The sequence below is a fragment of the Schistocerca cancellata genome, chromosome 2, assembly GCF_023864275.1.
Source record: "Schistocerca cancellata isolate TAMUIC-IGC-003103 chromosome 2, iqSchCanc2.1, whole genome shotgun sequence".
NCBI lineage: Eukaryota > Metazoa > Arthropoda > Insecta > Orthoptera > Acrididae > Schistocerca > Schistocerca cancellata.
The window spans coordinates 973,847,013-973,873,239 of NC_064627.1; the positions used below are offsets into that span (position 1 = coordinate 973,847,013).

Sequence of the window (26,227 nt, forward strand, 5' to 3'; positions counted from 1 at the left end):
ATGATGTTACTGAAGAAAACTGATTAAGATGTGAAAGAACAGTAAAGGAACCTGTGGAGCCTCTAGGCAACTGCCTTCATACACTGATGAGCCAAAGAACTGGTAAACCTGCCTAATACAGTGTAGGGCACCCGCAATCATGCAAATGTGCCGCAACACGACATGGAATGGACTCAACTAATGTCTGAAGTAGTGCTGGAGGGAACTGACATCATGAATCCTGCAGGGCTGTTCATAAATCTGTATGAGTACGAGGGGATGGAGATCTCTTCTGAACAGCACGTTGCAAGGCATCCCAGAATAATGTTCATGTCTGGGGAGTTTGGTGGCCACCAGAAGTGTTTAAACTCAGAAGAGTGTTCTTCAAGTCACTCTGTGACAATTTTGGATGTATGGGGTGTCACATTGTCCTGCTGAAATTGCTCAACTCTGTTGTAATGCACAATGGACATGGACAGGATGCTTACGTACGTGTCACCCGTCATATTTGTATCTAGACGTATCAGAGGTCCCATATCACTTCAACTGCACACGCTCCACACCATTATAGTGTCTCCACCAGCTTGAACAGTCTTCTGCTGACATACAGTGTTCATGGATTCATGAGGTGTTTCCATATCCCTACACATCCATCCTCTCGATACAATTTGAAACGAGACTCGTCTGGCCAGGCAACATGTTTACAGTCATCAACAGTGCAATGTCAATGCTCAGAGGACCAGGCGAGGTGTAAAGTTTTATATTGTGCAGTCATCAAGAGTACAAGAGTAGCCCTTCAGCTCCGAAAGCCCATACTGATGATGTTTCATTGAATGGTTTGCACACTGACCCTTGTTGATGGCTCATCACTGAAATCTGCAGCAATATGTGGAAGGGTTGCACTTCTGTCATGCTGATCAATTCTCTTCACTCGTCATTGGTCCCATTCTTAAAGGATCTTTCTCCGGCTGCAGCAGAGTGTCTCCAGCGGTGTCTGAGATTTGATGTTTTATCAGATTCCTAATATTCATGGTACACTCGTGAAAGGAACATACGGGAAAATCCATTTCATCGCTACCTCAGAGATGCTGTGCCCCATCGCTTGTGCACTGACTGTAACACTACATTCAAACTCACTTAAATCTTGATAACCTGCCATTGTAGCAGCAGTAACAAATCTAACAACTGCACCAGACACTTGCTGTATTATATAGGCACTGGCGACCGCAGTGCCGTATTCTGCCTGCTTACATATCTCTGTATTTGAATACGCATCCCTATACTAGTTTCTTTGGCATTTCAGAGTAAAATCCTAACATAAATAAGATGGAGTATTAGAAAAAAAGTTTTATATGCCATATAAGGATTCCTTTCAATGGCACAACACGTGTGGTATGTGCTTTATAAAAACTAAATAATCACCCTGTCTTTTCTCTGTGATATTTAGTAACATACAGAGTTACGTGTCTAACAATGGAAATTCCAAGATGTAATACGAACAATATGGAAAGGATACATTGCTACTCATCTCACAGAGGAGGAGTTGAGTCGCAGGCAGGCACAATGAAAAATACTGCTGACATAGTCCATATCAATTCAGGCAGGCTAGGAAAAACTCTTACCTTCATAGTCTCAGATGTTATTGAATTTAGCTTATGTTAAAATGAAGGACTAAGTAAGGAACATGTATTTTTTTTTGTTTTCTCCAAAAAAATTTCTGCTCTGAGACACAGCCCTCCAAAGCTGACACTGCACATACCATTTTGAAGATGCGAATTTTTGGAATTTTTTTTTTAAATGCTGTATCTCTGGAACAGTTGTAGATATTTTGTTAGAGTTTTTTATTTTAAAGATAATTGCTTTATGATTAGAAGGAAATCCTCCATTTGGACTTATCTGTCAAAGTTCTTTTACTATAGCCTTCTGAATTTTTATTTAATTTATGAAATTTTTTTCCCAAAAATGCCAATCTATAGCCCCCCCCTTTTTTTCCCACCCCCTTTCCAGGGCAGTCACCACATTCTTGAAACAAACAAGTCTCTCACTTTATGTTATACACTACTAATGGCTTCACATGCCAAACAAAGGTGTCATATGTCACACCCCCCGTAAGTTCCTCAAAGTTACCACACAAAGTTCAAATTTCAAGCAGTACACACAAAAACAGACATCTCTATGTGGGTGTGGAACTACCCACTTAGGTCGCAGTGCATAACATTTTCATCTTCCAATATGTGAAGTAGTATAATTGCTCTTATAAATTGCGAAAGTTTGTTTAATACTGCAACTGATGTACCTCTTCACTTTCACAACTTTTTCACCTTCAACTGTTACAGTTATAGAGTCTTTTTTTGTTGGCACTCTGGCGAGAACGGTCCTAGTCATCTTCCAGATAAAATGACTGCACTATTTGAACTTGAGCTGCTTCTACAGGATGATCATAATAGGGATCTGGTTTTCCAAAGACTCCTTTTACAGGCCTCACATTTCTTGATTTGTGTACCATGTACTTTGATACTGCTGTAACATGGTTCAAAATTGCTTTCTTTGAAAATGTCTCTGGAATAATAGTTAAACCTTGTACCTTTTCACTGTGGGGTGCACAATATTCAACAGCTGAATTGATATTTGTGAAAAATTCCTGTCAAGAGGTGCAAGAGTGCTTTGGTTCATTTTTTTCTGAAGATGGAATTTCTACTTTGAAGTGTGTGGTCAGTTTTGCTGTAGTGTATTCATCCATAGCTTTAGAAATTTCTCTGCACTTCCTTGATTCATAGATCTTATGACTCGACTTCACTGACCACAGTTTCTTAACAGGACTAACACTTATCTCTGCAACTGGCTGATTCTGGGTATTTAATTCTTCCTCCATTGATGAAAAATCTGCATCATCTGCACCATGGGAGGCTTCACCTTGTTCAGATATTATCATTGTTGTTATTCTGTCAAAACATTTAGAACACAAAAAGTCCTCACTGGAAACATCTTCACTTCGAAACCGTCTTCAAATGAGAACACTTATTCCCAACCTCAATAAAGTCTGTTTTTTTGTTTGCCTTATATATCACTTTTTTATGGATATGCAGTCAACACACTTCACTCTCCTGTGGCCCCAGCCAGAAGATATTTCAAACAGTCCTTTTCACAAAATACACTGCAACTGTGTCAACTGGCAAATTCATCACGCAAACACAGAACTCACTGGATGGTCTCAGATTTCTTAAAGGCCCCCTTAAGTAAACAAATTAGCACTGAAGAAATACAATACAGAAACCTGCAATGAACAATCAAAAATTTAAAAATAAAGCCTGCCCTCTTTTACAGATAATATAGTACTAGGCTACATGGTACTAATAAACAGAAAAAAGTCTAACTTCACTGGATTAAATTTTGAAAAAAAAAAAAAAAAATATCTGTAAATTATAAAAAAGTTCAAAAGGCAACAGTAAAAGAATTTTGACAGATATTTCCAAATGGAGGATACCATTGTACTCATAAAGCAATTATCTTTCAAATAAAAAACTCTAACAAAGTATCTAGAACTGTTAGAGAGATACAGTGTCTTAAAATTTTTTCCGAAATTAGCTTCTTCAAAATGGTGTTTGCAGTGTCATCTTTGGAGGCCTATATCTTGGGGTAGGAATTTTTTTGGGGAAAACAAATAAAATACATTTTCTTATTTACTCCTGAATTTTAAAATATATGCGAAATTCAATAATGGATTATGCCTGTTAAATATTAAGCTTCCAGACAAAGTCCTCCTCCTGAAGTCTGGCCCCAACATCCAGAAACAGTGCTCATACACGTGAGAGACACGCTTGTGAAAAAGTCTGAGGTTTTTTTTCCCTTCTTCTTCTTCTTCTTCTACTACACTACTACTACTACTACTACTACTACTACTACTACTTTGGAAGAAGGACTTTGTCTGAAAGCTTAATATTGTAGCTGTCCATTTCATTGTACCTGTCTGCAATTCGGGTAATTGGAAGCGTCTAATTCCACATGGCTGATTTGGTCTGTGATGTAATTGTGTTGTGGTGAGTGATGTCACTAAGGCACGGTGTTGGTTCCAAAGATATCATGTTGTAGCTGTGCTCTGGTAGTCGATGTTGTCCTGTGAAGTTGTTTGTGTAATGTATGGTCTTAGGTTCATCTGAGTCTTGGTAGCCAGAGGGTTAATGTGGATTTGAAAGTATGTGCTATCTTTCCAGCACTATCTTTCCACCTTGTTATTTTTTTTTTTTGTGTGTTTGGTATTTTTGTAAGGTACGGTTTGTTTTGTGTCTCCAGAATGAGATTTCCGCTCTGCAGTGGACTGTGCGCTGATATGAAACTTCCTGGCAGATTAAAACTGTGTGCCAGACCGACACTTGACCTCAGGACCTTCACATTTCGCGGGCATGTGCTCTACCATCTGAGATACCCAAGCACAACTCATGACTCATCCTCATAGGTTCAATTCTGCCAGTACTTTGTCTCCTACCTTCCGAACTTCACTGAAGCTCTTCTGCGAACCTTGCAGAACTAGCACTCCAGGAAGAAAGGATACTGCAGAGACATGCTTAGTCACAGCCTGGGGGACATTTCCAGAACGAGATTTTCACTCTGCAGTGGAATGTGCACTGATTTGAAACTTCCTGGCAGATTAAAACTGTGTGCCGAACGGAGACTTCAGCTCGGGACTTTTTCCTTTCGTGGGCATGTGCTCTACCATCTGAGCTACCCAAGAACAACTCACGACCTGTCCTCACAGCTTTGGAAGGTAGGAGACGAGGTACTGTCAGAATTGCAGCTATGAGAACAGGTCGTGAGTCATGCTTGGGTAGCTCAGATGGTAGAGCACATGCCCGCAAAAGGCAAAGGTCCCGAGTTCGAGTCTCGGTCCGGCACACAGTTTTAATCTGCCAGGAAGTTTCAGTTTTGTGTCTGTTGTTGTGTGGAATGAATTTTAATATTTTTTGTGTTTTTTTTTCTAGGGATGGATATGACTGATATATTTACAAATTATACTTTAAGTGCACCTTTGAGTAAAGACATGTTGTTGACCACCAAGTTTTTTAAGCTTTTTGGGTTGATAGCGGAGTGTGTTAGGTGTCTAGCTTGTGGGCAGTGTATGAACTTGATCATAGTATAGTGTACTGGACGAATTACCTATATAAGTAGAGGTGTTATCACAATAACATCTGGTGAACGATTTGGCATGGTAGTTGATGCGAGAAATCTACGTTGACCACAAGGGAGAATCTGCATTGACCATGAGGGAGATTTTGTTGTGTACTTACTATTTTTGTTACAGGTCTTCTTTAAGTTTTTGTGTGTGAGAGATTGGAGTGTGTGTGAAAACTGTGTTAAATCAATTTTCTTTTTGTAGTGAGGTGTGTTCAGAGTATGTTAAGTAAAGAGGGAAGTTCAGTGGTCCATCGGTTGTAGCTGGAACTAGTGAGTCCCAGTTTGGTAAAAAGTAATATGGGAGAGGCGATTCACAGATTGGTTTGTGGGTTCAGGAGGCTGTTATTTCAGGGTGTCGGCATGCCAAATGTGTTTTGAAGGTTTCGCACAGTCATAGTAAGAGGGAAATTGTGGTGGCTAGGAATACAATGAGGAGGTTACTACTGTGGTGTCAATTACCTTTTCGTTTTACCAAGGGTTTGGAGAAGAGGAGTTATGAGCACACTTAGTCATTAACCACGGCATACAGTTTAAGGATTATGACACTGGGGCGTGTACTAATACTGTGGTTTTTTTCTTTTTATTTTTTTTTTTATTTTTATTTTTTTTTTTTTTGGGGGGGGGGGGGGGGGACATTAAATATGTTATAGCGAGGGGGAAGAGGTGCTCTTCCAACCTGCAATCCCATTTAGGTGAGTACTGCTGATGGTTGGTTGGTTGGTTGGCTGGCTTAAAAGAGGGGGAAGGGGAGCAAACTATGAGGTCATCCTTCCCTTGTTCCTAATAAAACAATGCCACAAGAGTGAGAATAAAACAGACGAGACATATAACACAAAACGGAAAGAAACGAAAGACGACTAGAATGAAGGAAAGGCAACGAACACTAAAACGAACAAAAAGAGGACAAGAAAATAACAAAGAGAGATGCAAGAAATTGTTGCAAGAGAGTAAAATAAGGAAGCAGATTACAGTGGCTGGCCGACCACAAAAATAAAAAGGAAAAGCTAGCCACCCTGCAACACATTAAAACCTCCACCCTAAAAGCACTAGGGTGGAGGACACAGAGGGTCAAAGGACATGCGCTAAAACTCAGATCGAATGATAAAACCCACCCTCACGGATGAAATGTAAAACCAAATCAGCCGATGAGGTGTTGTCTGCTAAAATCAATGATAACGAGTCTGGCAACCGAAGGTGAAGTAGCAGGGCAGCCAAAGAAGGACAGAGCAGAAAAATACGGGCCACTGTCAACCTGGCGCCGCACCGACACTGAGGCGTGTCTTCACGGCGCAGGTGGTAGCCATGGGTCGCCCAGGCATGGCCAATGCGGAGCCAGCAGAGAACCACAGAGTCCCTGCGAGAGGCCCTCATCGAGGACTTCCACACATTCATGGTCCCCTTAATGGCTCTTAGTTTGTTGTGTGTACTGATATTTTGCCATTCCGTCTCCCAAAGCTGAAAAACCTTGCGGCGTAATAACGTAGGCAGGTCAGTTGCAGGGATGACCATCTCCAGAAGTGGTTTCCATGTAGCCTCTTTGGCCAGCCAGTCAGCAAGTTCATTTCCTGGGATTCCGGCATGACCAGGGGTCTAGACGAATACCACTGAACGACTGGACCGTTCCAGGGAAGAGATGGACTCCTGGATGGACACTACCAAAGGATGAAGAGGGCAGCATTGGTTGATAGTTTTCAGGCTGCTCAAGGAGTCAGTACATAAAAGAAAAGACTCCCCAGGGCATGAATGGAGATACTGAACTGCACGAGAAATGGCCACCAGCTCTGCAGTGAATACACTGCAGCCATCGGGTAAGGGATGCTGCTCAATATGGCCACCGTGAATGTAGGCAAAGCCTACATGCCCATCAGCCATTGACCCGTCAGTGTTAACCACTTCAGAGCCCCGAACCACGTCAAGAATCGAGAGGAAGTGACAGCAGAGTGCTGCAGGGTTAACGGAGTCCTTCAGGCCACGAGACAGCTCCAGACAAAGTAGTGGCTGAGGCGTACACCATGGAGGCGTATGTGAATGGACTGCAAGTAGAGGTAGTAAAGGGAAGGGCTCCAGTTTGGAGAGAAGGGACCGCATGCGAACAACAGTTGTTAGCCCTGTCCTGGGCCACCGATGAGGGAGATGGACTGCCATGGGTGGGAAAAGGAGGCGGTAATTCGGATGCTCAGGAGAACTACGAATGTGTGCTGCGTAACTGGAGAGCAGTAGTGCACGTCTGATATGCAATGGAGGGACCCCAGCCTCCACCAGTACACTGGTCACCGGACTTGTCCTGAAAGCTCCGGTCACTAGTCGAACCCCGCAGTGGTGCACAGGGTCAAGTAAATTCAACATTGAGGGTGCTGCCGAACCATAAACCACACTCCCATAGTCAATTCGGGATTGGACAAGGGATCTGTAGAGCCGCAGTACCGTAGAGCGATCTGCACCCCAATTGGTGTTGCTCAGGCAATGGACGGCACTGAGGTGCTGCCAGCACTTCTGCTTAAGCTGACAAAGATGAGGAAGCCAAGTCAATCGGGTGTCAAAAACCAGTCCTAAGAATCGATATGTCTCCACTACAGTGAGTGGATCGTCATGAAGGTAAAGTTCTGGGTCCGGATGAATGGTACGACGCCAACTGAAGTGTATGACACACGACTTTGCGGCTGAAAACTGGAGGCTGTTGGCTAGAGCCCATGACTGCTCCCTGTAGGCAACACTTAGCAACACCAGTACTGGACCAGCGGTACGAAATGCAGAAGTCATCTGCATAAATAGAAGGTAAACAAGACGGAGGGCCCAACAGCTGCTACTAGATCGTTAATGGCCACTAAAAATAGAGAGACACTCAATACAGAGCCCTGCGGGACTCCATTCGCCTGAATATGGATGGAATTATGGAAGGCACCAACTTGAGACATGGAAAGTACAGAGCGACAGGAAGTTTTGGATAAAAATTGGGAGCGGGCTCTAGAGACCCCACTTATACATTGTGGCAAGGATATGATGTCGCCAGGTCGTGTCATATACTTTATGTAAGTCAAAAAAGACGGCAACCAGGTGTTGGGGCGTCTGGAAAAGACTGTTCGGATGGCAGACCCGAAGGACACAAGATTATCAGTGGTAGAGCGACCGTGGCAGAAGCCGCTCTGACATGGAGCCAGTAGGCCACGTGACTCCAGGACCCAACCCAACCGCCGACATGCCATACATTCCAGCAGCTTACAAAGAACATTGGTGAGGCTGATGGGCCGATAGCTATCCACATCAAGTGAGTTTTTACTGGGTTTGAGCACCAGAATGATGATGCTCTCCCGCCATTGCAATGGAAAGGCGCAATCGCACCAGATCCGGTTGAAGATGATGGGGAGATGTCACTTGTAGTCAGACGAGAGATGTTTAATCATCTGGCTGTGGGTCCGATCAGGCCCAGGAGCTGTGTCAGTGCAATATGCAAGGGCACTGAGGAGCCCCCACTCTGTAAATGGGGCGTTATTGGATTCACTGTGGCGTGTAGTGAATGGGAGGATGTTCCCTTCCAGCCGCCATTTGAGAGTACGAAAGGCTGGGGGGTAATTCTCTGACGCAGAGGCTCGAGCAAAGTGCCTGGCAATCGCAGTTGTGTCGGTAGATAACACGCCATTTATGGTAACACCGGGAACACCTGTTGGGGTCTGGTACCCGAAAATACGTTTGATATTTGCCCAGACTTGGGAAGGTGATGTATGGCACCCAATGGTCGAGATGTATCTCTCCCAACATTCCTGCTTTCGTCATCTGATAAGTTGGCAAATGCGGGCACGGAGCCATTTAAAGGCTATGAGGTGCTCCATGGAAGGTGCCACTTATGTAGCTGTAGAGTTCGCCAACGCTCCTTAATTGCTTCAGTGACTCCTGGCGACTACCAACGGACTACCTTACACCGGGGGCACCCTAAAGAGAGGGATCGCATTTCTGCCGCAGAAACAATTGTTGTAGTCACCTGCTCAACCATCACATCAATGTTACCATGTGTGGGAGATTCAACGGTGACAGCAAAGGTGAAAGTTTCCCAGTTTGCCTTGTTTAAAGCCTATCTGGGCAGGCGTCTGCGGGCCTGACGCAGGGGCAGTGACAAGAAGATGGGGGGAGAGGTCACTACCACACAGGTTGTCATGTGCTCTCCAGTGGATAGATGGGAGAAGTCCTGGGCTGCAAATTGATAAATCAATGGCCGAGTAACTAGCATGAGCCACACTGAAATGTGTGGGGGCCCCAGTATTGTAGTGGCGGCGTAGGACGATGTCATACGCACAGGATGCAAGCGTTCAAATTTTCTCTTAGCCTCAATGTAGGTCAGTCGATCCAGGGTCTTGTACTCCCTGATTTTTCTTTCTTTCTGGAGAATCCTGAAGTCTGGCGAGCAAGGCGAATGGTGCTCTCTGCAGTTGACACAGATGAGAGGCAGGGCACATGGAATATTAGGATGAGATGGGCGTCTGCAATCTCGACATGATGCTGGAGGTACAGCGGGAAGACATATGGCCGAACTTACAGCATTTAAAGCACCGCATTGGGGGAAGGATATAGGGCTTTAAATCACAGCAGTAGACCATCACCTTGATCTTCTCAGGCCATGTATCACACTTGAAGGCCAAGATGAAGGCACCGGTGGCAATCTGATTATCCCTCGCACCCCGGTGGACACGTCAGATGAAATGGACACCTCGCTGTTCTAAATTGGCGCTCAGTTCATCGTCAGACTGCAAAAGAATGTCCCTGTGAAATATGATACCCTGGACCATATTTAAGCTCTTATGGGGCATGATGGTTACAGAAACATCGCCCAACTTGTCACAAGCGAGTAACACCTGTGACTGGGCAGAGGATGCTGTTATGATCAAGACTGACCCAGATCTCATTTTGGACAAGCCCTCCACCTCCCCAAACTTGCCTCTAAATGCTCAACAAAAAACTGCAGCTTCACCGGCATGAAAGATTCCCCATCAGCTCTTGAACATACAAGGTACCGGGGCAAATAAGATCCGCTGCCGTCCTTAGTCTGACATTCCTCCCATGGTGTGGCCAGGGAGGGAAATGATTTGGGGTCGTACTTCTGTGTGTTGAATTGAGGTCGTGATCACTTAGAGTCTGCTGGTGTTTCACCACCAGCAAGAGATGATGGACAACATTTCATCGCGTGCCATCCTTCTGATGCCACCAACTCCGACCAGGGGCCCTCCCCATGGGCACCACCCAGCCGCAGCAAAGGCCACCTGGCAGGATGGCCATTGCCAGGAGTCCTGATGCCCCAGGGTGATGGGCATCTATCCCTTGGCATACGTGGGGAGTTAATGGCGCAGGCATCAGCAGAGCGATTCCTATGTGGTCAGGGGGCTACAACCAACAGTGCAGATGGCGGCCCCACCACAACGGACTGGCTACTGTGCTGGATATCAGGTGCAAAAAAGTCCATGGCCATCGTCGATGCAAAAAGCAATACTGCATATTGAATGGTGGGGAATGCATCCAGGAAGGTGTCCTCGCCCAAGAGATGGAGAATGGGCGGTACTGCAATGCAATGACGACAAAGTGGGCCAAAGATCTCAATGCACGATGGACACAATGCACCATGTAAGGTGCCCTTTCCCAATTGTCTCACCCTTTGGGAAAATTTTGAAGAATGGAGGTCAAACCCTACAGGAGATCGTCACATAAAGGCCGAAACGTGTGAAACGCCTCTTACGACAGGCAGTAATACCTCCGGCCTATTCTTACCCCCGGACCCAAAGGGGGGACTGCTGATGGATGAGTATTCCTGAGGACTTTTGTATTTCTTGGTATTTGTTATGGCAGTGAGAAGGATATATGTACTCCACATATTAAAGGAAAATTTCACAATGTGACCTTTGTGAATGTATATGCACTTACAGAAGAATCATATGAAGATACTGTGGACACCTTCTGTGATCAGCTACAGGAAGTTTGTGACAGAATACCCAAATATGGTTCCAAAATAGTTCTTGGTGACCATAATGCAAAACTGGGAAAGCAAGAGGCATCAAGAAATGTTTTTGGTAAGGAAAGTCTGAATGCTGAAACTAATAATAATGGTATGAGCATTGCCCAGTTTGCTTCTGCAAACAAGATGAAGGCAATAAGTACCTGTTTTCCAGGAAAAATATCTACAAAGGGACTTGGAAAATACCTGGAACAAATGAAACATACCAAGTAGACCATATATTGGTGTGAAAGAGGTCAGCATCCAATATGGAAAATGTGTGCACTTTCCGAGGAGCTAATTCTGATTCTGACCATTACCTAGTAGGAGCCAAAATGAGACAAAACCTTGTTACACCTGCCAAAGGAAGTAGTACCCGAATAAAGACATGGAATATACAAAAACTGAAACATAGTACTACTGTTAAGGATTACCAGAGCAGACAGACAGGAGTTACAAGTTACAAAAGATGGTGGAGATAATGTAGACAAAGAATGGACCTCTATTAAAGACGATATTAGAACAACAGCGCAACTGGTATGATGATAAATGTAGACAGGCAGAGGAACAGAAAAAGGAAGCAAGGCTGAAATGCTTGCAGCGGAATATAGATCAAATCAGGCATTATATAATGAAAAGAGAATAGAGGTAGCAAGGGTATGTAGAAGGAAAAAAGGGAAGCCATGAAGAGAAAGATAGAGGAGATGGAAGGGCACTACAAGGAATGAAAGCAGAAAATTCGACAAGAAAATTAAAGAAGGAACTCCACAAAATAGAACGAAAATAACAGCTTGTAAAGACAAAGAGGGAAATTTGGTGATAGATAAACAAGATGTTCTAGATAGATGAGGAGAATACTTCAAGGGAATTTTGGAGGGCAATCCTACCACAAATGAGCAGCCACTCTATTACACCACAGATACAGAAATAGAGGATCCAACATTAGAGGAAGTATAGAAGGTAGTGTACTGTCTAAAAAATTACAAAGCACCAGAACCTAGGTGTTTTTGTCAGAGCCTTTTGTTGGTAAGTATTTTTTGTTAGTTTGATGTTAATGTAATTTTGATCCTTTGTCTGTTTCTGGTTTATTGTAATTTCGTTGTATTTTAAGACCTTGTGGATATTAGGTTTTTTTTGGGTTTTCAAGTAATTGGTGGGGTTTTGGTGTCATTGATTTCTCGTGAGCTATGAAAGTTGTGTGAAGTTTGTGGTACTGGTAATTTTGTGTTTGGACTGCAGGAAAAGAAGGCTTTGCTTGAACCACACAGGTGAAGGTAATTTCGTGATACCATGTTTCAGAGTTGCCTGTATTGGTTTTATGGTGACAAGGGATTAATTTGAATTATGCTGGGGTTATAGTGATACCACGCCTTATAGCTGCATGTGTTGGATCCTGGGTATCAAGGGCTTCATTTGAGCTATATAAGTGAAGGAAATTTTGTGGTATCGTGTATCAAACTTGCATATGTTGGTTTTTAGGTATAGAAAGCTACATTTGAGCTATATAGGTCAAGTGAAATTTACAGTTCTTGTGGTTTTTGTGTTTATAGTGTTATGTTGTGTCCGCTGCAGAGTGAAAATCTCATTCTGTTATGTGGTATGTTAGGAATGTTCTTCACTTGATTTTGTAGATAATATTTGTTTTGCAATGTCACTGTTTTTTTGTATCATTGTATATTTAGATTGTTTACACCCCAAACACCTTACTTACTGTGGCTGTCCTGTTAGTTTCATTTTATTGCTGAAGTGAAATATCCTCCAGTCATTTTTATTTTTGTTTGTGTGTTATGGTTACCATATTGTATGTGCTGGAAGTAGGTGTTTCCACCATACTGATAATGTCATGGGTCGAAGCAGATGGGTGGAATCCTGCTCTATTGTGGTTAGTAGCAACAGCTCCTTTCAATAGATGTCAGTCAACAAATACGACACTTTTAGTTCTTTTCAGTGAGGCCTCTTCAGTTATTAAAGGTACAGATATAAAGCACAACTGTTTCCTTTCACTCTCCATGTGAACTAAATTTGATGAAACTGTGAAAAATTTTGCAACGTCTTTCTTTCTTTCAAGCTCTCCTTTAAATGCTAATTAGGAACAGTCCTCTGAATTAACTTTCTCTCTTTTTGAAACACGATACTTTGATCCCAGAAGTTATTCAGCTGTACTCAGGGCTTCCACTACAATTCTGCCTGACTCACAGTAAAATAAATAAATAAAAATTGAATTCATGATCTTGTAGGAATATTTTCCAAAATAAATAAATTTCACATCATCTCTGTGCCCATAGTCAACTTTTCCACTGTCCATACAGTACATTTTCCTTAAATAGTGTGACTAAGTCAGCAGTTATAATTCTGTAAAGCTTTACTTTTCCCTTCTTAGCCAAACATAATTTATGGTGATGCTTTGTGGTAGATGGGCCAAGGAAGATATCTACTATAATCTAAACAATAAGACTGGTAGATGACACTAGACAGTAATTACATAGTAGAAACACGGGTGGAATAGCCAGCATAAATAAAAACACAATCCATAAAAAAATCTAAATGAGACTTTATCCAGCAGTGGATGTCAAATCTCTAGTTTTCTCAGGTTTTAATTCCTTCTCTGTAATAGTGAAAATGAACTGGATATATACTGATTGCAATCACCGATTACAATCACAGATCCAAAGAGAAGAATGACTCTGTTAAAACACTGTATCAGTAGACATACAAGGTACACAAAATTTGGTGGCTCAGAAATACTGCATAAAGTACTCGATTTCAATTTTTTTGGTACGGCAGTTGTATCTGAGCTGCATAGGTCATGGGAAGAGTTCGATTCCGTCGTAGCTGTTTCTCTTTTGTTATCGTGAGTTGCTGTGGACCTATGTAGGTCAAGGGGGCGTCCGATTCCAATTTTTGTTGTTTTAGGTGTTGGTTTTGTGGTATCGATAGTTGCAGTGTGATTATAATTTTTGTAGTAGTTGGTTTTTATTTTGTGGTGTTGACTATTACGGTTGAGCTATGTAGGTGAGTGGAAGTGACCGGTTCCTGTCCATATTGTATGTGTAGCGGAACTTGGGAATTTCGTGGTGTTTTTATGTCTTCGTTTTGTGTGGTTTGGGATCGTGTGTGTGTGTGTGTGTGTGTGTGTGTGTGTGTGTGTGTGTGTGTGTGTGTTTTATATTTCGTTTGTCCACACCCAAAACCCCCCAATTTCCCGCGCTGGTTCATTTAGTTTGATAATATTTTTGGAGAGAGATGTGTGTGTTGCTTTCACATGTACTTTCATGTTTGTTGTCGTTTATGTAATGACGTCATAGGCGTTACATTGGAAACGAGAATGGTCGTTTCCGCCATATTGGTGACGTCATGGGTCAAAGCAGACGGGTGGAATCGGAGGCTTCTGTCATCTATTCTGAAATTCATACAAGACGTAGACGACGTTGGCAAGTAGAAATGGTTTCAAGTTCTTTTCGAAGTTTTTATCTGTCAGCAACTGTCATCCATAAAGGTGGTGGTAAATATTGTATGGCTGTATATTGTCCTACCTTCTATAGAGAAGTAAGTTGTAGGTAATAGATGCTGCCTTTATTCTCAGCGTTACATCTATCATTGCAGCTATTATTCTCAAACTGAGTCCGATTTCTCACAACGAACTTCATCGGGAGTAAACATAGCAAGATTATCAGTGCCTTAACTCTGCACTAAAAAATGGACATAAATACGTTATTTCACTTGATCACGTCAAAGCTTACTAAATGTATTTGTTAAATTTCTGAAGTTCGTAAAATTAAGTACTGATACGCGGTTAAAACTACTTTTTTATTCGATAAATCGAATATCATTACTTCAATTATATTATTTTTCGCCTGGTAACTATCGAATTTCACTTTCTCGGCATCCGTATCATATTGTTAAAAAATTTGAAGTTTCGTTTCGGAAACAATATTGGTAAACTTGAACTGCATGTCGAACTTTATTTAAACACTTTTAGATATAAAGAAGACATTACTTACGTCCGGCAGTGATTTCCCAACACTCAAATTGTAGATCTTCACGTTATTTGGATTAGAAACTTGCATAGTAGTTGGTAACTGAACTTCGTCTCACTAATCAGTAATCACCCGAATACACCTCACACACATGCACGTGTTCCACACTTCCCACCAGTAAACAACAATCAACAAATCCTTACTGTCAAAGATATTTCAATGATCAGCAATGGAAGACCTAACAAGTGTATGGCAGAGATATTACAGTTTGAATTTGTCAATGTTGCTGCTTTACCAAAGACTTTTGTTGCAAATTTTTGACAGTAGGGTTCGCGAATGCAGTGCGGAAATTTAAAGTAAAGTATCAGTTTGTTTTTGAAGGGAAAATGTTAGGTAGCAGCAGGCGTAATGCCCAACACGGAAGAGTAGTGGGATGATCTGATTAAGAAGTAAGATTCTTATCAGTTCAAATGAATTGACTGTATTGTTGTAACGATAGAGTGTTCAAAGTTCTTGTTTGTGTACACCTCGGTCGTCTGTCACGGTATAGTGTAAGCACTGTACACTTGCAATTGCATGGAGTGTGGCAGAATGAGTGAACATAATTTCTTTTACGGACTAGAAAAGCTGTCTATTACTAGCGGAATACCCGAGCTGCTCGTAAGTATAAGAAAAATTTGTTGTGTTTCGGACAACGTTTTTGTTTTGACATTAGGAGGCATAGTTTGTCACGGAATTATCGTGCATGAAGGTGAAATAACTACGCTGATACTGCAAGAAACAAGTATTGTAGCTGTCGATATTGCTTCAAATGCTACAACTCTATTTTACGTTAATGAAAGTGGGAGAGTATTTAAGGTGTCTCCACACAATCTGGAAGATCACGAGGAAATTGTCGTAAATCAAGATTCTAGATGTTGTGCCCACGGTTTCCAAACTGCAGGACATACGGCCAAAGTAAAACAAGTTTCTGCAACAGATTACGGTTGTTTGTTTGTAACTGAGAATGGTGAGTTGTGGGCGTGTGGTGAACATCCCCAGCTGTGTGTACCAAGTATTGAACCACAGAAAGTGCTGTTTTTTGACAGGCGTGTTATTAATGTAGCCTGTGGTTCAGATTTTTCGTTAGCTTTAGTGAATAAAGTAGAGAAGTGTCCTTCAGAGAAAGGTGAATCAGATGAGGACGAGGAAGTGTTCGTGTCAAATTGCCCATCATGTCTTAGTGAGTGTGCTGTATCGCCAGTGTCACAGCAGTCATTGTCAGATACATGCCCCTTGGGGCTCCACATCCAACAGCCCATTGTCGACCACTGTTCATCATCAACAGCAAGCAAAGACAACTCAGCTGATGACAAAAGGACATCAGATGAGTCTACATCCATTTCTTCAAGAGAGTGTACAGCTCAGAAGCAGAATATCCATCATGATAATTCAAATGAGTGTGAAAGAACCAACCAAATTTCAGATGAAATTGAATGTCAGGATTCAACATCTGAGAAAATACTTTGTGAAGAAACTGACATTTTAAATGAAAACAAGAGTGACGAGATTAAAGCAGAGAAGAGGAACGAATTTTTTATAAATACTGATGCAGCAAGACAGTTTCTGACTAGACAGCTGTCTTGGGTTTCAACTTATGGAGGTGCTGGGGAGGACTTATTGGTTGAATGTGCTGAAGCATCACTTGTTCGTCCATCTCGTATAATAAAGCAGAATGTATCAACTGTCGCAAATTTAGTATATGAGGGCGTCAAGACTGTTGGTGATAGAGTTGCTACTCTATCGAGGCATATGAGTGGTGGCTCAGAAACTAGTGAAAACGTACAAAGTAGTTTAGGAGACTTTGAAATATTTGACGATCTAAATTGTGATGAAGAAAAACATGCTGATCATCTGCCAGCACTAAGTTCAAGGTGAGATAGTCTATCAAACTTCTTACTATTACTAATAGTCTTTAGTGTTTAAAAAGGTAAATATCTTTCTACTAACTAGTTACAAAATATATTTTGTTCTTTCTTCTTTGTGTATGGCAGTTCACCTGTATGAGCAAGTTCATTTGAAATGTGGGGTTCCTTTGAATTAGATCTCTTAGGGAGTTGAGTTTTATTATTATTATTATTATTATTATTATTAAAAATAACTACGTACTTTGACTAGCTTCATGATGATTAGCCAACAAGTCGTACATTGTAACTATGATAAACATTATAATGTGAAATAGGCTATATTATTTGCACAACAGTTACATAAATTTGCTTTAGGCCTACTGAAGCCTGCACAGTTCTGCTTAATGATAGTAACAGTAAGAGTTGGGAGGGAATGGGTGCAATTGAAAGTACTAGCAAAGGTAGTGTCTTACTCAGTGCAATATCTAATTGCTGCAAAAATGAACATATGCTGTGAAAGCTCCTTGGGATATTCCACTCTCTGAGAAATTGTGTTCTGAAGATAGTGAAATAACTACAAAATTAAATTTCAATAGACCAGATGTCATCTTTGAGTGACATTCTGGGATCTTGAGGGAACTTGACTTCCTTAGAAACTGGATTGAACCTGTTCTTTCATATGGATTGCTACTGTGTCTGGAGTGTTATGCCATGTTTTCCCTGTCAGATGGTGGCGGAGCAGATGTAGGCTGTCAGGGTGGCTGCTCTGACCACCTCATGCTTAGGGTACACGTTCCCTTGTGGTGAGGATTAATAAATTCATCCATACTCATGTTGCAGCCAGATTCGTTTTTTCATCTTGCACATGGTGTAGTGATGCTCCTGGCTCACACCCATTGGGCAGGATAGGTGTCAAATCCATGGTCTTTGGTGGCAGTACTTGCCAGGGATCAATGGAAGCGTCCAATTCCACCTGTCGGCTTTGATCCATGATGCAAGGCTGTTGTGGTGTGTGATGTCACAACGGCATGGAGTTTAGTTTGTGAAAGTGGCGTGTTTGTAAGTGTCATTTTGATGTGATTGGTGGTGCTCTATGGTGGTGTGTTTATGTGTTGTGTGTTAGGTGATGTTTTTGGTTTAGTTGGCATTTGTGACACGTTTATAGGTGGCGTAATGTTGCCATCGGTGGTTTTCTCTGGTTGTGTGTTTATGGGTAGCGTGTTATGTGGCGTATGGGGTTCATTTGCGTGGTAGCATTGCACGTGTGTGGTATCAGTGGTTACTGTGCTTTCAGCGGAATATTTTTCAGTGAGTTAACAATTTTGTTATGTCGACGTTATTGCAGTTTTTTTTTCTGTTCGTTGAGTGTGAATTTTGGCTTTGTTTATGTCTTTGGTAGGTATGGATATGACTGATAAGGTCAACAGTTTTCGGTTGTCGGCGATGATGGGGGGACAGTGTGTTGTCTCTAATAAAATTTCTTCAGCTATTCGGCCTGTTGGCTGAAGTCGTGAAGTGTTCAGAGTGTCATGACAAAATGAGGCTTACTAAAGTTCCAGCATCTCTGACCAGGGACGGCTATATGTGGAGATATCATAAGGATAACTTATGGCACTCCATTAGATGAGGTTCCTGGTTCAAAAAGTCTAGGTTGGACATGCGAGAGATTGGTAGTATTAAGTGTGGTGGTGGTGAAAGTTTTGACATTTATAGTGTGGTATCGGTTGTTGCTGTTGACCTATATAGTTCAAGGGAAGTGTTAGATACCAGTTTTGATTTTTTAGGTGGTGTTTTTGTGGTAGGATTAAGGGTGGTGGTGGTGAAAGTTTTGAGATTTATATTGTGGTATCGGTAGTTGCTGTTGACCTATATCGGTCAAAGGAAGTGATTGATTCCAGTGGTTTTTGTGTGTAGTGAATTTGGGAAGGTTGTGGGGTTTGTTATTTTAGTGTTTTTTGTTGTTTGGCGTAGTGGCCTGTTTTTATATTTAGTTTGTCCCCACCCAGAAACCCCCAATTTCCCCCGCTTGTCCCGTTAGTTTCATTATATTTTTGGAGGAATATCTGTTTTGTGGTTTTTGGATCTATTTTCGTGTTTGTTGTCATGTTTACATGATGACATCATAGGAGCGGTATGGGAGTTGTGAATGGTCGGTTCCACCATATTGGTGACATTATTTGTCAAATCAGAGGGGTGGAATCGGACGCTTCTGTTATCCCCTTGCCAGGATCCCAGCTGCAGTCATAAACTGCACAGCAAGACTCAGGAGCAGAGTGCTCTTGCTGGGCAAAAAGCTCAGCGGCAGTTGGTGCTGAGTCAGTGCTGATGAAGCAGCTGCACTTCACAACCACACAGTGAGTAGGTTCTGCTGACAGCCTACCTCACAACAGCTTCCAAAAGCACATGATTAGTGTGCCTAATGCAGTCTTTAGTGGCAGATAGCCAGCTCTAATGTGCACTGCCTGATGACCACATATCCACCACAGCTTGCAGCTGTTTCACAATTACTCCACTCCATGTGGCCCTAATGTGTTGGTACAACCACCTAATCAGTAACCAGTAGTTTTACTAAAATTAAGGATGCCATTTCAGCATTGCAACAGTGTTACTGTGACACCTGGGTCAAGGTGTATATAAATGGCACCTGCCCAGCTGGAAAATGAAATTGAGTTGGCAACTATTGTAGCAAGGGCTACAGCTGTGTGGTCCACAGAAGCATCATCACTCAGTCACCCTCCACTGTTTCAGCTATCAATGTCAATCAGCATTGTTCAACAGGACTGCTTGCCATACAGGGTGCATCACACACTGATGGGTCTGGGGGTTGAAATGGGATGCTAGTAGCCACCGACCCACTTAGCGATAACTTCCAACCATAGGTCATGGACAGAGTTCGTTCCCCATATGATATCACCTTCACCACAACCTGTTGCCAGGCAGGCTGTCATCACAACCTACCTGCTGTGTGGTCATAAAGTACAGCTGCTTCACCAGCACTGACTCAGTACTAGTTGCCACTGAGCTTCCTGCTCAGCAAGAACGCTCTGCTCTTGAGCCTTGCTGTGCAGTTTGTGGCTGCAGTGGCAACGAACTGCCACCAAGGACGATGTGTTTGACACTTATCCTGCCAACTGGGCATGAGCCAGGAGCATCACTATACTGTGTACAAGATGGAAAAAATGAATCTGGTTGCAGCATGATATAACTGAATTTATTTCCTGCTCGCCACTAGTGAACCTGTCTGCTCAGCATGAGGTGGTCAGAGTGGCCATCCTGACAGCCTACACAAACATATCTAAACACATTGGCTGCTATAGAAAAAGATCAAAGGTTGTGCCACTTGAACACGACATCTGTCATTGGTCTCCTAGACTACCAGCAATTTTTATAAGAAACTACAGGAAAGTACATCTGGAAACAAAATTGCAGATGTGCAAATGGACAGTATGTGAGCAAGAAATTGACTGATCCAAACTTACTTGTTACATTTTATATCCAGAGGTGGAACAATAATCAAAACAAAGGCACTTAAGCATGAACAAAATAGCGACAAAATTTAAAGAATCAGAATTAAAATGTTAAATAACTGCCACAACTTCAAACTGCCTTAATACAATCACGAAATGCTGATTTTTTTTTTTTTTTAGATCTTAACCTGTGTGAATGTAAAAAAAATTAAATGTTTGTCCTATATACCAGGATCCATAGGAGCAACTTGTCAGATATCTTTAAGGAGCTCTGCAGTCCTAGGAATTAATCTCATGCTCATTTAGGGAACTCAGTTTGTTCAGTTGGCATCTCTGTAGAACTGCAACAATCTCCAAGGCTTCCTCACAAAATTTCACTTTTCAAATCCTCTTGAATTATCAGCTAGCAGGGCACAAGTCTAGATCATAGCCAGTGATGTACTTACATATTTTTTGCTGCAGTGATGTCAGCACATGCCATGAGCTATGATGGGAAGGAAAGAGGGCAGCCAATGTGAGAGCAGCAGACAGATGACTTGTTTCAAAGGCATTTTGTCATATTCTCATGTCAGTATATCACTACCTTGAAAACCATAACACATTCAAATGAAATAGGAAAATATTTTGACAACCAAGGTAATTACCATGGAGTGGGGTGAGTTGACCTTGGAGGGTGAGATTGATCACTGTTCAACTTTCTATTTGAAAATAAATTCCAAACTAACAAGTACAGCTATTTTTCTTTTTTAGTGTTGGCAGTATTTGTAAACTATCTTTGAAAGTGATGACCATCTTGGATATCGAGTGATACTTACAGTTTAGAGGGAAGCACATCTTGAAGTTCAGTGAATTTTTTGTGTTTTTCCACTGACCTATTTATGAATGCATGTAAGTTAAATTTGATTTAGATGTACTGCTGTTTAAATATTATGTTTAGAATTGTTATTCCTTGGTCATTTAGCACTGTTTATTAATATTTTTATGATAAGTCAGTTTTCTGACTATAACCTCTAAATCTGCATCGGGTGAGATTGATCATGGCATCACAAAAATTCTCTGCTGGATAAATATACTTGATATAATATTGGGAACCCTTCAATTTAAAGCAATTTTACTATTAGTGCAAATACAGAATGTTTACACTTCCAGTGATTTAAAATAGGAAGAACATATAAACGTGCCCTGTGTTGTAGAGTGTAAAAAATAAAAATAATAAAAAAACACAAAAAAATAAAAAGTTGATATATTAACTTAAGTATGTTGTTAAATTAACTTAATTATGTCATGTATTGGAAAATTTGACTCGTTCCACATCATTACGAAATATCGTATTCATGATCCATGGAACTAGTATTAATCTAATCTAATCTATAGTAATTACTCAGAATCCCAAGTTGAGGCACCTTTAAAAGATGTGATTGACAACAATATGTCATTGAGGAAAGCAGCTACATAGCACAAATTAGCATATGGTACTTTATATAACAAATACCATGGACTTAGAATTTAAAAAAATCTGGTGCTCAGATGCTCAGACAGTGCTTACCCAAGATGAAGAAATAGCATTTCTGACAGCTCTTGTTAAGTGTGCCCCCAGGGGATTCCCGTTGGCTTCATTAGATTTAAAAATGTTTGTTAATTCTTTCCTGGATGAACAAGGCAGAGTGTGCACTAAATTCACAGATAATCTCCCAGGTAAAGATTGGGTTAATTGTGTCTTACAGTGACATAAACATTTTGCAGGGCTGCATCTAGCATCTAACATTACAGTGTCCCGTGCTAGTGTCTCACCTGAAATTGTCATTGCATGTTTTGACAATCTGAAAGAGACTCTTGTGAATGTGCCTCCAGCTAACATATTTAATTGTGATGAAACCAATGTCAGTGATGATCCTGGGAAGTTTTTAGTGATCTACAGACGTGGAACCAAGTACCCCGAAAAAGTCTGCAATCACTCCAAATCGTCAACAACCATTATGTTGTGTGGCTCAGCAACTGGTGACTTGCTCCCTCCTTATATCATCTATAGAAGTCAGCATCTCCAGAAGTTGTGGTTAGAGAATGGCCCTAGAGGTCATCCTTGCTGCACCAGTCCATGCCGTGCTTCTGTGGCTTGCTAAAGTCGAACATCACATGGATGGATTGACATGGCGACATTTACCGACTGGTTTGAGTCATCATTTTTGCCACATGCCAGACGTTTGGATGGTGTTAAAGTTCTTGGGGACAACTTGGCAACCCACTTCATTCCAGAAGTCCTCAGACTCTGTGAAACAAATACCATAAAATTTGTTTGTATGCCACCAAATGCCACAAATCTTTGTCAGTCTCTGGATGTGGCCTTCTCCTGGCCCTTGAAGATGGCATGGCGGAAGATTCTCGACAGATATTAGGCTTTCCACGAAAACACTGGCTTACGAAAGAAAGACTTTCCATCATTATTGGCCAAAGCCTTAAAAACACCATGTATGAAGTTCCTCCTAAAACGGAGCAGCAGGAGAAAAGTGGAGTTAAACACAGTCTTATTGCAGGATTTTTAGCATGTGGGTTGATACCATTCAACCCTCAGCGTGTACTCCAGAAATTACCCAAGGAAAGTGAAGAGACAGAAAATTTACAGGAAGTTCTCCTAAAATGGAGCAGCAGAAAAAAAGTGGAGTTAAACACAATCTTACTGCAGGATTTTTAGCATGTGGGTTGGTACCATTTAACCCTCATTGTGTACTCCAGAAATTACCCAAGGAAAGTGAAGACACAGAAGATTTACAGGAAAAAATAAATGACTCCCTGACATAGTTTCTGAAGAAAAGGTGTTATGGTGATGAAAATTCTGGCTACATGTCCCGGCATTGCGGAAAAAGATTGATGGTTGAGCCCGGTAAGAGTGTCACTGTAGAGAGCAGTGATGAAGAACATGAAATACCTGCTACTGAGGAATCAGATGGTGATCAGACGGCAGCTGAAAGTGAAGAAGAAAAATTAATGGAACAGGTCTGTGAATTACCAGATGGAAATTCCAGTACTGGTAATGTGAAGCAGGGTTCATTTGTGTCGGCGAAATTCTTTCAGGGTAGTAGGAAAAAAAACAGAGTTTAGATTTGTTTGCATTTTTCCGGAAGTGTTGGATGAAGGGGTAGTAAAAGTGATGGGAGTGAGAAAACCTGGTGATTCCCAGAAAGTGTTCTGAGCTGAAAAAGATGATGTATATGTAGTGGCAATGAAGGTAATTTTAGTGTTTCTGCCAGTTCCTTCTGTTGCAGGTGGTGACCATCTCAAACATACCTTTACAACCAACATTAATGTTAAAGATTGTTAAAAGGAACTTAATTTGTGTAGGCTACATTTGTTTCAGTTTTATTTACTGTAGTTTATTTTGTTTTTGTTTCCAAATTATTTACTGTTCCATGTGTTTTTGTTTCATGTAAATACATACACTGAGCCTAATGAAAATTTAGGCGTTCTGCAGGAAAACACTGCTACATATGAAACTAGTTTTTATAGTACCCTGTCAGTAAAAAACCATATTACCTATATTAAATATATCTTTAAATATAACTTGGAACATATTTATTCCTCCGCTCAATCGCACCCCATTTACATTTTTTGCTATATCACAGAAATGGCTGGACCGAACTGTGTGAGGTTAACGTTGATCACTTTTGGTCACTGGTACTGTAGTTTCATGCTGTACAAGCAATCTGGTCAATATCACCCCAAAATAGGTGTAAGATTGATCGCCCATATTTAATTTTTTTATGCTTTATGAGAAATGAAGAAAAACACATAGAGAGCTTTTTCTGAATCCCTTCAACTTATTTTTATGAACATTAATTTTTATGCTAATGAATTGAACTCCCTTAAGCATTAGTGATCAAAACTCAAGTAGAAGTGATCAATCTCACCCCATTCCATGGTAATTCAAGCTGTGTCATTAGGTCCAAACCTAATGATAACCGTGTAACTTGTGAAATATTTGGAAGAAACAAATATCTGTGAGAGCAAAGATTATTTGAGTAAAACAGTTGTATTGCAACTTAACCTAGACGTTGGGCAGTTCAGTCAGTCACCACAACCAGGTACTTAAGCTTTCACATTCATTGGCTTCGCCACCTCACAATCAAACTATCACATTCCAAGCTGACCTGAATCTTGGGCTAAGCTACAGATCAGTCTGTCCCCACAACCAGATTTTTTTAGCTTCCACATTTGCTACCTTCACCAACTCGTGACTAGACTGTCACACTCCAACCTAACCACAACCTCATACAATTTGTAACATGCTTGGAAAAAAAATGTCAAATATTTGTGACAACAAAGACTATATATTTAATTGCTGGGCATTTCTCTTGCAACAGTTCAAGCTGTGCTGTTAGATTCCAACCTAATCGTAATTTGTCAAATGTTTATGACAGCAAGGATGAACAAAATGGTTTATATCTTGGAACTAGAAATTAGTTTTCTCATCTCACGTAGCTTATGTGAAAGTATCATCCCACTGGCTATGTGAAACTGACGTGTTGCCTACCTATGAGCAGTGGAGTCATTCTGTATTGCACACTGCTGTACAAGCAGCACTGCAAGAATATGAGAACAAAGGTGGAAGTCATAAATAATATCCTCTGCAAGAACAGTGATAGTACATGGGGCTATTGACCACAAACCCTGAGCGTGTCGGAAGTAGCAACATGTTACAGTGCTGCAGAGTATGCATACTCAGTCTAGTATAAAGCTACTCATGCAAACAAAGTTTGCAAAGCACTAACAAAATGTGTAGGCCTCTTAGAGAATGTTTGAAAACTGCACCACTTGTAAAAATCCACCAGCTTGTAGGCATAGCACAACCAGATATTCTCTGTATGTCCATCCTTTTAGAGATAGTTCCAGGACTTGGCTGTTCAGTGCAGGATGTCAAATTAAACACCTTTCAGCCATCTAGTTTCCAACCTTATTTTATTTGGCAACAAGTTTCAGCATTTTACTACACCATCTTCAGGCCCCTGACTTACGTGTAGGAATATTCTACCTCGGTTGTGATCAAAACAGGGTTAAGTAATACTGGTATTAGTAGATCAACCATCATCTGCTGATGCAAAAATCTACTACTACCAGTATTGCTGGCTCCTGTTTTGGTCACAACTGAGGTGAAATGTTCCTACAAGTTGGTCAGGGGCCTGAAGATGATGTAGCAAAATACTGAAACTGGTTGTCAAATAAAATAAGGTTGGAAACTAGAGGGCTGAAGGGGTTTAATTTGACATCCTCCACTATGAGCACTTTCCAGCAGCCACAAGGTTGAGGTCCAGAAGTAGTTTCCTCTAGACCACTTCAGTGTTGGGAACAACTGTGGATTTATTGAGTTGAGAATAACTCAACTGGCCCGCCCTCTCCAGAAACCTTACCTCCCTCTCCCCCTGGCATGATCAGGAGTGTAACCTGTGGAGATCACTCAACCGCCTTCAGTGTGGAGTTGGAAGATCAAGGAGTAACATCCAGAAATGGCACTTCCCTGTGGTTACCACTAACTGTGAATGCAGAGAACACACCATGGAAGATCTACTGGTCTGCCAACAACGACCTGTGTGTTGTGCAAAAGAAAATCTTCTGTTCGTGACTTTTGAATGCAATTGTTGTTGAAAGATTTTGGGCAACAGTGGTGTACTTTAATAATTCTTTCTCTCTTTTGTTTTTAATGGTAAATGCCATGTATTGTATTTTCTTCTGACTTTGATAAATAACAATAACAATAGCAGTAGAGAAACACCGCTGTGACTGCTG

General features: G+C 41.3%; 2 protein-coding genes across 2 annotated transcripts in view; one reads left to right on the forward strand and one right to left on the reverse strand.

The window, feature by feature from the left end:
- LOC126162947 (nucleolar protein 10) overlaps nucleotides 1–15,328 on the reverse strand; it is a 99,398-nt gene extending 84,070 nt beyond the window's left edge. Inside the window, exon 1 of the mRNA XM_049919780.1 lies at nucleotides 15,124–15,328. Coding sequence (XP_049775737.1) covers nucleotides 15,124–15,189 — 66 coding nt within the window. The 5' untranslated portion in view covers nucleotides 15,190–15,328. The remainder of the gene's footprint in view (nucleotides 1–15,123) is intronic.
- Nucleotides 15,329–15,427: 99 nt separating this feature from the next.
- LOC126162943 (alsin) overlaps nucleotides 15,428–26,227 on the forward strand; it is a 206,215-nt gene continuing 195,415 nt past the window's right edge. The window contains exon 1 of the mRNA XM_049919775.1: nucleotides 15,428–17,012. Within this exon, the coding sequence (XP_049775732.1) occupies nucleotides 15,676–17,012 (1,337 nt within the window). The 5' untranslated portion in view covers nucleotides 15,428–15,675. The remainder of the gene's footprint in view (nucleotides 17,013–26,227) is intronic.